A 14,390-nucleotide genomic window follows, 5' to 3' on the forward strand; every position below is an offset into this window, starting at 1 on the left:
GATACATCGAGAGATGACTCCATAGCCCATGCAATACGGCAGATGACGGAGTTCATGCAACAGAATTTTAGGCCGCAACAAGGAGGGCCTTGGCCACAACAAAGGGGTCTTTGGCCACAACAAGAAGGGCCTTGGCCACAACAAGAAGGGCCTTGGCCGCAACAAGGAGGTTCTTGGCCACATCAAGGAGGGTCTTGGCTATACCCAGGAGGGCCTAGTAGCATGGTGCAAGCCGGATGCACCTATAAGCGCTTTCTGGCACATAGAACTCCACACTTCACTGGAGAAGAGGATCCACTTCAAGCTAGAAAGTGGGTCAGAGACTTGGAAAGAACTTTTGAGGAGTGTGGTTGCACTGAGGCGCAACAAGTACTCTACCCTAACTATCTGTTGCAAGGCACCGCTTCTGATTGATGGGATACCAAGAGAGTAATGCTAGAATCAGAGTTAGAATCTTTTGCCACTGTAACCTGGTAGCGCTTCAAGAAAGAGTTTAATGATCGCTTCTTTCTCGCTTCTGTAAGGCTGCAAAAGGCAAGAGAATTATCAAGTTTGGTCCAAGGGAGCATGATCGTGGAATAGTACGCCTGAAGATTTTTAGAACTTGGGCGATTTGCTCCCCACCTCATCGCCACAGAGGAAATGTGAGCCGAGCGTTTCCAGGAGGGTTTACGTCCCGATATATGCCGTATGGTGGTCAGCCATCGGATATCCACTTTTTAGGATTTAGTGGAAGTGGCCACCCTTGTAGAGCGAGAGAATAATCTGAGTATGGGCTCCCCTCCAGGACATAAAAGACGGAATTTTTCTAGTAAAGGAAGTAGCTCGGGGCCTCATAAATTTATTCAGCGGGCCGGGACCCGACCACAAGCGTCCTCAGGTGTTCGTATGAGAGGACGGATGCCAATTTGTGAAATTTGTAATAGAGCTTATGAGGGAGAGTGTCGACTGAGTGGTGGACCCCAGTGTTACCGATGCGGCCAAGTGGGACATATTGCTCGTGAGTGCCCCGTCAGAATTCAAGGAAGCCGTGGAGGTAGACGCGGTGGAAGAACAAATCCAAGACAAGCAGTGCAAGCCCGGGTTTGTGCTGTCACACCCGGAGATGTGGATGATGAGGCACCAGCGACCCATGATGCCGGAGTAATTACAGGTATGGATTTAATTTAAATTAATTTTATGTTGGATTTGATTTTTTTTTTTTTTTTTGTGGGCTTTGATTTCTTTGTGTATTTGGATTTCATAGGTTAATGTGTTTGGTTTAGGGAGAGTCCGTTTATATGAGTTTTATGCTTACACTTTGTTTGATTCGGGTGCTTCACAGTCATTTGTATCTTTCACTTTTGCTCGGATGTGTAATTTGGTTACGGAACCCTTGTCGAAGTCATTGGTAGTGGCTCTACCCAATGGTGAAATGGTGTGGTGTTCCAAGGTTACTTTGGGATGCCCATTACATTTTGATGGAAGGTTCTTGGATGCTGATTTGGTGGTGTTCAAGCTGTTAAGTTTTGATATCATTCTTGGGATGGATTGATTATATCGATATTCCGCGAGTATTAATTGCAGAAGTCGGGTAATTAGCTTTCAGCTTCTAGATGGTAATTGTTTGGAATTTGTGAGGAGTAAGCTAAAAGAAAAGCCGGTAATTATATCGGCAATTCAAGCAATAAGAGAGATTGCATGGGGAGCGGATGCCTTCTTAGTTCAGATGGTGTCTACGCAGTCTGGGAAGAAGTCTTTGGTAGACATTCCCGTTGTTGAAGAATTTCCGGACGTGTTTATGGATGACTTGTCTGGGCTACCCCCTGTTTATGAAATGGAGTTTGTTATAGACTTGGAACATGGAGCGGCTCCTGTACATAAAACTCCTTACCGCATGGCACCGGCTGAATTAAAAGAGTTGAAGATTCAGTTGCAAGAGCTGGTAGATAAGGGGTTCATTCAGCCTAGTACTTTGTCATGGGGTGCGCCAGTGTTGTTCGTTAAAAAGAAAGATGGAACCCTCCGTATGTGCATTGATTATCGGGAATTAAATAAGGTGACCATCAAGAATAAATACCCTCTCCCAAGAATCGACGATTTATTTGATCAGCTTCAAGGAGCAGCTATCTTCTCGAAGATTGATTTGAGATCAGGATTTTACCAACTGCGAATAAGAGATAAGGATATCCCCAAGACTGCTTTCAGATCAAGATATGGGCATTATGAGTTTAAAGTGATGCCTTTGGGTTGGCTAACGCCCCTGCAGCTTTTATGGATCTGATGAATCGGATTTTTCGACCTTATTTGGATTCTTTTGTGGTGGTCTTCATTGATGATATTTTAATTTATTCTGAGAATATTGAATAGCATGCCTATCACCTTCGCTTAGTGCTTGGGAAGTTATGAGAGCACCAGTTATATGCAAAGCTTAGCAAATGTGAATTTTGGCTGGAAGAAGTCAAATTTCTCGGGCATGTAATTTCTCGAGACAATGTGGCCGTTGATCCCAGTAAGGTGGATGCTATTTTATCATGGCAGCGTCCTTCAACTGTGCACGAGATTCAAAGTTTCTTAGGACTTGCCGGATACTATAAAAGATTTGTGGAGGGATTTTCCAGATTGTCCAGACCTCTCACTGCTTTGACTAGAAAGAATGCGGAGTTTATTTGGTCAGACAAGTGCGAGAGGAGTTTCCAAGAATTGAAGAATAGGTTGACAACTGCACCAGTATTAGCACTTCCAAAACCACATAAGCCATTTGTAGTTTTTAGTGATGCATCTAAATTTGGATTGGGATGTGTTCTCATGCAAGAGGGACGAGTTGTGGCTTATGCATCTTGTCAACTGAAGGACCACAAGAAGAATTACCCGACGCATGATTTAGAATTGGCTGCGATAGTGTTTGCTCTTAAGATTTGGCGACACTATTTGTATAGGGCAGTTTGCAAAGTCTACACTGATCACAAGAGTTTGAAGCATTTATTTTCTCAGAAGAATCTCAACATGAGGCAAAGGCAATGGTTAGAGTTAATAAGTGATTATCAGTGCGAGATTAAATACCATCCAGGTAAGGCAAATGTGGTTGCTGATGCTTTGAGCCGGAAGTTACATTTAGAGGATGAAGCTGAATCTTCAGGAATGGATTCAATACTTTGCGGAATGAGAAGGCTCCTTATTGAAAGTTCGCAACAAGTTGAAGTGTTATCTTCAGTTCTTGATATTCGAATAGTAGAGTTTGAAGAATTGAAGACTCTTCAAATAAAAAACCCGAAGTTGTTGGATATTAGAAAAAGGGTCAGAAAATCTAGAGGGTCATTGCATTATAATTTGGATAAAGATGAGATTCTTCAATTTCGAGATCGTAGAGTAATTCCTAAGGATTTAGAATTCAAGGAGCGGATCATGGCAGAAGCTCATGCGGCCCCTTATTTAGTTCATCCTGGCAGTACGAAGATGTACTGGGACTTGAAGAAAAATTACTGGTGGGATGGAATGAAGAGGGATATTTCCTTGTATGTTGAGAAATGCCACACATGCCGTCAAGTCAAGGCCGAGTATCAAAGACCTGCTGGTATGCTCCAACCCCTCCCTATTCCTGAGTGGAAGTGGGATGACATCACGATGGATTTTGTAGTGGGCTTGCCGAGAATTACTAGTGGGAAAAATTCTGTTTGGGTGATTGTTGACCGGTTAACTAAGAGTGCTCATTTCTTGCCTGTTAATAACACTGATTCATTGGGTAAGTTGACCCGCTTGTACGTCAAGGAGATAGTACGGTTGCACGGCATACCAAAGAGTATAGTGTCGGATCGAGACCTAAGATTCACGTCTCAGTTCTAGAAGAGTTTGTAGGCAGCATTGGGTACTAAGTTGAAGTTTAGTACTGCATATCACCCGCAGACAGACGGCCAATCAGAGTGCACCATTCAGACCCTTAAATATATGTTGCAGGCATGTGTCATGGAATTTCAAGGGAGTTGGGAAAATCACTTGCCGCTCATAGAGTTTGCATATAATAATAGCTTTCATGCGACCATTCAGATGGCTCCTTATGAAGCTCTTTATGGGAGAAAGTACAGATCGCCTTTGTGTTGGGATGAAGTCAGGGAGAGTAAGATAATTGGACCCGAAATAATTCAAGAGATGTAAAGCCAAATTCGGATCATTAGGGATAAAATAGTGGCAGGTCAGAGTCATCAGAAAAGCTACGCTGATATCAGGATGAGAGAGTTATCTTTTTGAAGAAGGTGATTGGGTTTATCTCAAAATCTCTCCCATGAAAGGAATTAAGCGTTTTGGTAAGAAGAGGAAACTGGATCCGAGGTATGTCAGCCCTTTTCAGATTTTGGAGAAGGTAGGATCCGTCGCCTATAGAGTTGCTTTACCAGAATATTTTAGGAATATTCATGATGTCTTCCACGTATCATGCTTGAAGAAGAGTTTTGGACAACAAGAGCCGCGCTTTGTCGACCTAGAGAGTATTCAGTTACAACCGGACCTTATTTATGAGGTTGTTTCGTTACAGATCATGGATTGAAATTGAGATCTAAGACGATACCTTTGGTTAAGGTGGCATGGGGAGATCCGTTAGCTCAAGATTTCTCTTGGGAGAGAGTAGCTGACATGAGGGAGCAGTACCCCTACTTGTTTGAGTAATGACGATACGTTTCTTAATCTTGGTCACAGATGGTTTTATGTGGAATTATGTGGCTTGTTTCAAGTTGGTGTTTGATCTTGCAAATTTTGAAGACGAAATTTGTTTTTAAGGGGGGAGGATGTGATACCCCGTTTTTACGTGAATTTTCACTGAAAGAATATTTTAATTTAATTAAAATAATAGTTTTTTATTTTAAATTATCGGATTTTAATTTGATTTTATTTGTTATTTGAGTTTAAATTGCTGTTTAATTTATTTTAGCTTGTTTTTTTATTTAAAATTTAATAGTTAGTTTTTTTCTAGTTATTTATTATATTTTAGATTTAGGTTATGTTTAAGATATTTTCTTAGTTTTATTACTTTTAAAGTTATTTTTGTTGGATCAGTTGTTGAACCCCAGAGGTGAGGATTAAACCTCATTTCTTTTCCCCATCTTTTCTTTTCTCTTTTTCCTTTCTCTTTCTTCTCTCTTTTTTTTTTTATTTTTCTTTCTTTTTTTCCTTCCTTCTTCCCCGTGCATTGACCCCCCGTGCGATTTCTCTCTCTCTCTCCTCTCCTTCACGCCGAAGCACCCAGCTGCCTAGTACCGCCGCTCACCGGCGTCGTGAGCCACACCACCACCACCAATCTCTTCCCCTCCCTCTGGTGAACCACCCCACAAATTTTCACCACCAACACAGCCGCCGTTTAGCCAGAATACCTCCTCCAAGCCGAATGACTTTTGCTCCGATTTGCCGCCGTCGCTCCACCTCCGGCCACCACCTCCTCACTACTTCATCACCGACTCCTTACCGTCCTAAACCACCCATTTTCAGCCTCAACCTGTCACCGAAACAGTCCCCACAAGCTAACTCTCCGATTTGGGTATTTTGGCATTCTACCTCTGTTTTCGCCGGCACCCACGGCTAAACTTCACTTTCACTAGTTTCATAAATACCTCTAAGCCATTCCCTATCAATTCCAAGCCTTAGTTTGTCCCTATTCAAAAGTGAGGATTTTACAATCCACGGCCACAGTGTTTTTACACTGTTACAACACGCCGGGCGCGGAACTGGTTATCGCTCTACGCACTGACTCTGTGGCCCTTCGCTGGCGAGGGCTAAAGGATGCTTGGCTATGAACACACGAAGCGCGAAACTGGGCATCGCTCGTTTAGGTGTCACACGCGTGGTCGTTACCTGCGGTGTGGCACATGAGTCAGGGTGTGTGGATGACCCCTAGGGGAGGTCATGGTGCATACAGATTAATTGGTTAATGGATATGAGTTGGATATGGGCCAAATGTGACTTTTGGCGTGATATTTGGAAAGGATATGTGTTTGGGCCAAATGGAATTTTTGGCGTGCGTGAAAAAAATTATGGTTTTATGGACATGCGCATTACATTCTTTTATGCATGTTATTTGAGTTAATATGTTTTTATCTAGTTTGAATTTTACTTGCCTGCGGCACCATTTTTAGTACCGTAGATTTTGGTGCAGAGTTTGAGAAAGAGGAAGAGGTCGAGCCCGAGGATGCAGCTCCGCCGGAGTGCTGAGTTAAAGTTTTTGCTTTGAAGTTATTTTTTTTAAACAATATTTGTGCTTTGTAATATTTTATTATGTATGTTTTAAACATCTTTGTATTAAATTAAGAAAAATTCTGGTACTTAGTTATATGACTTTTGTTATCCGCTACGTTTTCTTTTGCATATTTGTTACTTATACACACACTTGACACTCGTCGATAGGGTGGTGACTCATGATGTTATCATCCAGACATCTCAATTTTCTCGTGTCTGTGCATGGGGATTTGGAGGCGTCACATACATCATGTAAAATAAGGGCCATGATACCCAAATCCTTAAGAGCACAGTCATTTAAAACAGCTCTAAATGAGGCCTTAGGTTTCCCCCTCTCCCCCCCCCCCCCCCCCAAAAAAAAATTCTCAGCAGGTGATAACACTTCATTAAGATCTCTATACAACAACCATGCTTTATCAATAGAAGTAGATAAGACCTTAATCAACTCCTAAGTCTCCTGTCTATAATTCGTATCAGGATTATCATAAATACTAGTGATAAACCAATCCTAAGTACTATCAGAATGATTTTTAATCAAAGCATGGATGAATATGGTTTGGAGAGTAACTCAAAATATGTAAATTGATATCATTTTTCCACATAATAGCAAGCTCCTCACTTCTACCCCGACAATCTATAGAATGACAATTCACATAACCAAAAGGAAACTTGTACTTATTCATTATATGAGTTGTACCCAAGAAGACCACCTTGGGAACTTCCCTCTTGAGCAAATTATGGAGGGGCTGAACTTCTCGTGGGTTCCCAAGCCCACAAAGTTCCAGCTGAGTAGCTTTATTGTGTCCGACAAGGCTACTCCATAGCCTTCGTCGATACAATATCATGCGGATCTGTACACAAACCCTCAGTTAAGTGTAGAGATGGTTTCTTTAAAACTATGGAATTTGCCTTCGCCACTGCAAGTGTTTCTTTTCTTTTCTGGGATGTATCCCTTGTAGATGAACTTTCCTTTCTCATTAAGACTGGCCTAGGGATCAACTTTGGCCTCCCCCTATTAGCAATCGGCCCAAGTATATGTGGAACGACAATTGGCCTTGGGCTCTCAACAATAGGCCTTTGGCTCTCAACAATATTAACCCTATATGGGAAACGACATTGTACTGATCAGGTGTGTTATTCTTATAAACAAGCTTTCCTTTCAATTTCTCAATAGATGCCTCATGTGCCCTTTGGTTCGCAGCCCCTCATCAAAGTTCTACTGCATATTAGCACTTGCCATCAGACTTCTCGATAAAGAAGAGGGGTTATTAGCATTAACCATCTTTGAACTCAAAGTTGGGTCAAACGTGTGAAAACTGTCATGATTCATATCCAAACTCTTTGGAGATGCAGTTACAGCAGTTTCTCCAGCTGCTGTTCCTCGATCATCCTTCCACCCTACACTTCGTAACCCTGTTTGCATTGCCCTCATCCACGGCCCATAGGGCAACCTCGCCGATGACTCAGACACTAACAACTGTCTGAAGACATCACAATCTCGGTGCCCATGGCCAAGACGTCCACACTGGTAGCAAAAGTCAGGTAGCCTCTTATAGGTAAACTAAATCTAGTAGTCTTGCTCACGACCCAATGAAACCTTCTTCCACCATAGCAATGGCATCCTGATGTCTAATCTAATTTGAATCCTCATAAATTCACCGTAGGCTAAGTCATATTCCTTGAGATCAAATTCTAAAATCTGATCAAGGGATTCCCCAACTAATCACCCAACATATTCAATAAACACCATGAGGGGTAAGTTGTGAATCCGAACCCAAAAGTCTGCCTTAGTCATCCTAATCTCTTGAACCTGCAATTGACTATCAAAATCCTGAGTCGACACCAGCTGTTTGCTAAAAGTCCAAGGTCCATAACACTGCACCTTAGCCTTATCTCGTTTACCATCAAACTCAACCAACATCAATTCAAGGGTTAAATTAAAAAACTTGATTCCTTTGAAAGGTCTCCATATTGACTACATGGTTTGCTGAAAGGCCTCCCGATTGAAGTAACTCAATGAAGAGCTTGATTATCAAACACTATTCCTCTTTGGAAATCACCTATGCTAGAAACTCCTTGAAAACCACAATTGCACTTTCCTCTTCTGTAAGAGCCAAATGATCATACATAAGACTCAAATCATCCGCCATGAAAACAATCACCACTGTCGTCATAAGAAAATACCTTCCACTCCCAAAGGGAAAAAAACAAAAAAAAAAAAAATCCCGAAGGAAAACCCCTACACAGTGGCAGGAAGAAACCCCTACATTGTCGCAGAATAGAGCACAGCGAGAGGAGAGAATTCACTTTGTTATTGGTTCTAAGGTTCTGCTTGGCCACTGAGATTTCTCAGATGAGAATATTGAGTTTTAAGATTAAATATTAAAATATTATATTTTAATATTATTATTCTTTTGAAATTTGAAAAAGTTAAGAAAAAGTTAAATTATTTATTATATTTTATATAAAAATTTGATAAAATTATAATAATAAAATGAGAATTTTATATTTGAAATGAAAAATCTTAAAGGCCAAATCGAACCTAAATGAATGACAAAGTTTTACTTTAAAAAAATAAAAATGGTTGCAAAATTGATAATTTGATAGCATTTATAATTTAAAAAAATTAAATAATGTATTGCATAGGAGGACGATGGATAGTAAAACGATAAACGAGTGATCCACACACCGTTGGACGCCACGTGTAAAGTCGCTGACTCCGACGTGAAGAAAAAGGCAAAGCAGCTTCTTCCAACCTTCCCAACCCAATCTCCATCTCCAACACGCCTAAGAAAACCCGAGGATATCAAACTGTCTGTCGTACGATCCAAAACCCTAATCGATCATTTCGATTCCTCTCACTTCAATTCCCAACCTCAATTTCAAGGGTATGTACATGGCTAAACGTATAGATGCACTTTTTCTTTTTCGAAAAAATATTTATGATTCTCCTCCCATATATTAGATTTTGAGGTTTTGATTACACAATTTTATCGTTTGAGTGATCCGCTTCGAATGTTGAACCATTGCGTTGGGTGTTTATTTTTTATCTTCTTTGTTTTGAATGTTGAAGAAGGTCGAGGTAGTTCAATCGGTGACAATCAGCCATGTTTAGCCGGATCTTCGGCAAACCTAAGCAGGAAACGAATGCTGTAGCCACCTTAGACAAATTAAATGAGGTATCATCCTGATCACTGATTTTTTTAAATTTGGTTTAGTCATATTTTTTTTTTCCTAATTTGGTGAATTTAAATGTTTATTTTGCTCTATGCGTTTATTATATCGGATTTTGGGCGTATTATATTCAGTTAGCTGAGGTATTTATCGAAGAGAGAGTAGTTTAGAGTGAAGAGCATATAGATTTTATATTTATTTAGTTACAACATTATATGCGTTAATGCTAGTGCCCGTTGAATTAGTTCACTGTCTCAAGGAAGTTTTATGGATCTGATTAGATATATATACTTTTTCACATAATAGTGAATATATTGAGAACATGAATTCTAAAGGAGCACAGACGGCAATTGAATTCGTTATAGAAGATTCCACAGAAACACTTATAAGACTGAGTTGTAAGTTACTGAGTATTCACTTGTGTACTATAATCTCTAGTTTTTAATCTGCGTCTGTTCAATTGTTTGACTTTCTTGCATTCTCTGGAAAGTTATTGTTTTCAGCCCTGAAGCCCAAGGAGTTATACACACAATTCAAAAGACTGTTCAATTATATTTTAAGCTCAATGCCAATATTAATTCAGCTAACGTTGATCACTAATTTGCTTGAACTCTTTACTCCCTGAATGGTGTAGACGCTTGAAATGTTAGAGAAAAAAGAGAAAGTGCTTTTAAAAAAGGCTGCTGCTGAGGTTGAAAAGGCCAAGGAGTTCACCAGAGCAAAGAACAAGAGGGGTATGGTTGGATAGTGCATTAATGTTTTATCTAGAGAATCCAACCTTTATATTGTTGGTTATTTGTCGTCAATAATTGTGTAAGGAATTCACCGAAGTATCCTGTTAAGGAAGTTGCAGTTGTATATTTTATTTAGTATAATTCATTTGGCACTGACTTTCTCAATGATATAATAAGGTCAATTAACTTTTCCATAGCGTGTGTTATCCTGAGGTTGAGAGTTTGACTCTCTCACCCCCCATTAACTAGTTCTTTACTGATAAAAAAGAATAAGGTCAATACTGCTATGATACCTTCCTAATTCAACTTAGTACCCTAAAATGACCTGTTTCTGATACGTTCCTTTTGGTTCAATTATGCAGTTCTTGTTCTTTTAGCATAAGGGAATTTGATTTAGAATTCAAAGGTATAAAGATGAGGTTTATGTGGCCTGAATCTAATACTTGAGGAACTTTCCATTGAGGATCTCCGATATTTTACTTGCTAGTACTGCAGTTTATGATAACTCATTAGGCTTAGTAATTTGTAAACATTGATTATGGGTGGACTCTTATTTTTGATTTGGAACCGCAAGATGTTTCACAGCTTTATTCATGAATTCCAAGGTAACTGTTGGAATTCTGACTTGTCCTGCGGTTGTGCAGCTGCTATACAATGTTTGAAGAGGAAGAGGCTGTATGAACAGCAAATAGAGCAGCTTGGAAATTTCCAATTGCGTATCCATGATCAGGTGCGCTTGTTATATTATATTTACTGATGATTAGACAGTATGGAAAAGGGGGAGAGACAGTTTGAGGGATTTTAGCTCTGATCTTGTTTTTGTTTGTTTAATGATTTTATAATCAGTTGTGTATCAATATTACAGATGATAATGTTAGAAGGTGCAAAAGCAACTACTGAGACTGTAGATGCATTGAGAACAGGAGCTTCTGCAATGAAGGCAATGCAGAAGGCAACGTATGTAGTCTTTCAGTGTCTACTCAGCATGGGCCCAATTTCTTTCATTACTTGCTATTTGTTCTTTTAAGTGTTTTTGGATAGCTTTATTAATCCTTCCGATGCTTCGATTCATGGTCTGATATGAAATTTTCCATTTAGCTCAAGCTGACTTCATTAGATTCAATCGTAAACCTCAATGGAAGCCTTTTTCCCTTAAATGATTCGATGAAGCTTTCTTCTTCTTCTTTTTGATAAGTAAGCAAGATGTATTAATAAAATAATTGGCAAGGCCATGTGTAGTACAAAGAATGTCCTAACTACGTAGAGACAATAGATACAAGGAAATCCTGAAAATCTTGACCATTAAAATTAACGGCAATGACCCAAGTACAAGGAGTTCTAAAAAAGAAAACATTAAGTTCCTCCATCGATCTCTCTGTCCTCAAACGTCTGTTCATTGCGCTCTTGCCACACACACCACATGATGCATATAGAAATCATCTTCCATATTGCCTTGATTTGTTGATTGCCTCTTAGGTTTGTCCAACTAGCTCAAACCTCCACTACAGTCTCGGGCATAACCTGTCTACTAAATACCTCGTTCCATAACCCTTGAGCAACTTCACAGTGTAATAGAAGATGGTCCACAGAATTACCCCAATTCCTACACATGCAACACCAATCTGCGATGATCACCCTTCGTTTTCTCAAATTATCTGTTGTGAGGATCTTGCCCAAGGAAGCGGTCCACACAAAACAAAAAATTGCTTTAAGAGGCGCCTTATGTTTCCAAAGTCTTTTCCAAGGAAATTGAATAGGGAGCTCATGTGAAAGAGACTTATAGTACGATTTAACCGAGAACACACTTTTACCTGTAGCTATCCACCACAATAAATCAGTATGTTGGTTAGTCGGTTTGAGTGAGTACAAAAGACTGAAAGGGGCTGCAAAGCTGTCCATTTTCCAATCGTCTGCCGCCCGGCTAAAGTTGATGTTCCACTGTATTTTTTCCCCTGCTATCACCATGACTTCTACCATTGAAACATCTTTGGCAATTGCAACCTTGAAGAGTGCAGAAAAAGATCCTTTAGAGCATTATTACCACACCAAGAATAATACCAGAATTTGATTATGGCCCCATCTCCTAGGCATAATCTTGAGTGGTGAGTGAAGACCCCCCATCCTTTTCTTATATGTTTCCACAACCCCACTCCATATACTCCTCTCACTTCGTTGGTACACCATCCCCCCCATAAGTCACCATATTTGTTCTCAATCACCAGCTTCCATAAGGCTTCTGGTTGCGTATGGTATCTCCACAACCATTTTCCAAGTAACACCCTATTAAAAACTCTCAGATTTTTAATGCCCAAGCCACCAAGAAGCTTTCTCAAATGATTATTATGGGAGCAGTTTCTAGCTTTTTCTATGGTGCTCACCTGATTAGGAAATCCAACCCCATTAGTAAATCTTTCTAAGGACGACTACAACCTCCTCCCTGATTTATTTATTGAAATTGATACCTATTTGTACTGCTTAAAAATGCTTGTTCTACTAGTGCTGTGGCTGACAATTTCAATCATCTTCTCATTTGTCAGAAATATTGATGATGTGGACAAGACCATGGATGAGATCAATGAGCAGACTGAGAACATGAAACAGATACAGGAAGCATTGTCAGCCCCAATTGGTGCTGCTGCTGATTTTGATGAGGTTAACTTTATCTCGATTCTTTTTCAATCTCTCTTAGATCCTTTTGGGTTGCCAGCAAATAAATAAAATCTTATCAGTTTGTTTCATGTTATCTCTGCTGCAGTCTAAATGTTTGTGTCATTGCAGGATGAGTTGGAAGCTGAACTTGAAGAGCTTGAAGGTGCTGAACTAGAAGAACAGCTTCTTCAACCGGCAACAACTGCTCCTGCAGCTCCAGTGCAGGTCCCAGCAGGCCCACAACGAACTCGTCCTACTCCGAAGCGTACCGCTGAGGAAGATGAACTAGCTGCACTACAGGCCGAGATGGCACTTTAAGCAGGTCCCTCTATCTATTGTGATATGAGATATCCATACTACGAATGCATCTTTTGAGTTTTGTTTTTAGTATGATATATTTGTTTCTATCATGCATTTTCTGTCACTGATTTTGTGAATGTAATTTTTGAGTTTATTGATGCTGAGGTTGTGTATACCAGTCGCTTATTTAAAAGAGAGAGAGAGAGAGAGAGAGAGAGAGAGAGAGAGAGAGAGAGAGAAATGGTACAGACTAGTCTGGAACTATGAGGGGTGGGCAATGGCATCTTTTTTTTTTTTTTTTTTCCTTCGAAGAAACAAAAAGAGAGAAATATACATTTTATGCAGTTTTTAAGTGTTTTTCGCTATCGGCTTCAATAGTGAGTTTGATGTTCAGAGTTTTGCAGGTATTGTTTGGGTATTTATTGAGAGGAGCCATGTAAAGAATTGCCTGATTGTTTGATGGAGATTTCTGCTCGTTCATGCATTTCGATTTCAAAATGGACCATTGGTAAACAGAATACGAAAGTTACCACTCCAAAACTTGTAATCTGCCCTTTGGTGCTTCCAAACAACTCTTCTTTGTATTTTTCTTTTTCGAAATTATCACCTTTTTTTTTTTTTTAATATTATGTAAACCTTTATTTGAGAGCTGATAGCTTAAAGAATCTTCCATGTATCATATCCAAGCGAATCTTACTCGATCTCGGGGCGCCATTTGCCAGGAAATGAAGTAAACCCCATGTTGCTTTCTACGATCAATTTGCTTTACTTATCGCTGGCTATAATTAATACTGAAATGTTACAATTTAGTAGGGTTAACCATGGGGGATTAATCTCACGGACGGTCTTGCTCTCTGTTTTGTTTATGGCACTGAAAAATTCAATGTATGTCTTGTTATGTAAATGAACAGATAAAATTGATTGTTGTGGATAGATAAGTAGACGTGTTGTAGACGTGGCACAGCTCATTCCTTTCTCCTCCATAAATCTCTCTCCTCCACAACATATTCTGTCATTACGGTATATTTCACTCAACACAATTCAAAATCCGTATAGGACCACCCTCTATCTACACCTCTTCAGATAAAAGTAAGAGCTAATCTTGCAAGCTTGTGAGCTGTGTTGTTAGCTTCTCTATAGGTGAAATTTACACTCAATCAGGTTCCATTATCTGTCAACATCTCCTCATTACTCGTTGCCTTAACTACCATCTGAGAATCACCCTCCAAAACCACACTTGACAGTCCCAACTCTAAGCATAAAACTATTGCTATTCTCAAAGCAAGAGCCTCACCTACAATAGACTTCATAAGGTGATCAATGTTTGAGCACAGA

The 14,390-nt window shown here is 39.8% G+C and overlaps 1 protein-coding gene across 2 annotated transcripts; it reads left to right on the top strand.

Annotated features, from left to right (window-relative positions):
- The first annotated feature begins 8,923 nt into the window (after positions 1–8,923).
- On the top strand, positions 8,924–13,807 carry LOC122304406 (vacuolar protein sorting-associated protein 32 homolog 2). 2 transcript variants are annotated; one of them, XM_043116667.1, is made up of 8 exons: positions 8,924–9,086; positions 9,275–9,377; positions 10,007–10,106; positions 10,751–10,836; positions 10,972–11,063; positions 12,644–12,758; positions 12,885–13,077; positions 13,460–13,807. In XM_043116667.1, the coding sequence occupies exons 2-7, from the start codon at positions 9,306–9,308 to the stop codon at positions 13,071–13,073; spliced, it is 654 nt and encodes a 217-aa protein (XP_042972601.1). In that variant the 5' UTR covers positions 8,924–9,086; positions 9,275–9,305; the 3' UTR covers positions 13,074–13,077; positions 13,460–13,807. The 2 variants fall into 2 exon arrangements, with proteins under 2 accessions (XP_042972601.1, XP_042972600.1); XM_043116666.1 differs by having other exon boundaries at positions 8,929–9,086; positions 9,272–9,377.
- The last annotated feature ends 583 nt before the right edge of the window (positions 13,808–14,390 follow it).

The sequence above is a fragment of the Carya illinoinensis genome, chromosome 3, assembly GCF_018687715.1.
Source record: "Carya illinoinensis cultivar Pawnee chromosome 3, C.illinoinensisPawnee_v1, whole genome shotgun sequence".
In the NCBI taxonomy this organism is placed as follows: domain Eukaryota; kingdom Viridiplantae; phylum Streptophyta; class Magnoliopsida; order Fagales; family Juglandaceae; genus Carya; species Carya illinoinensis.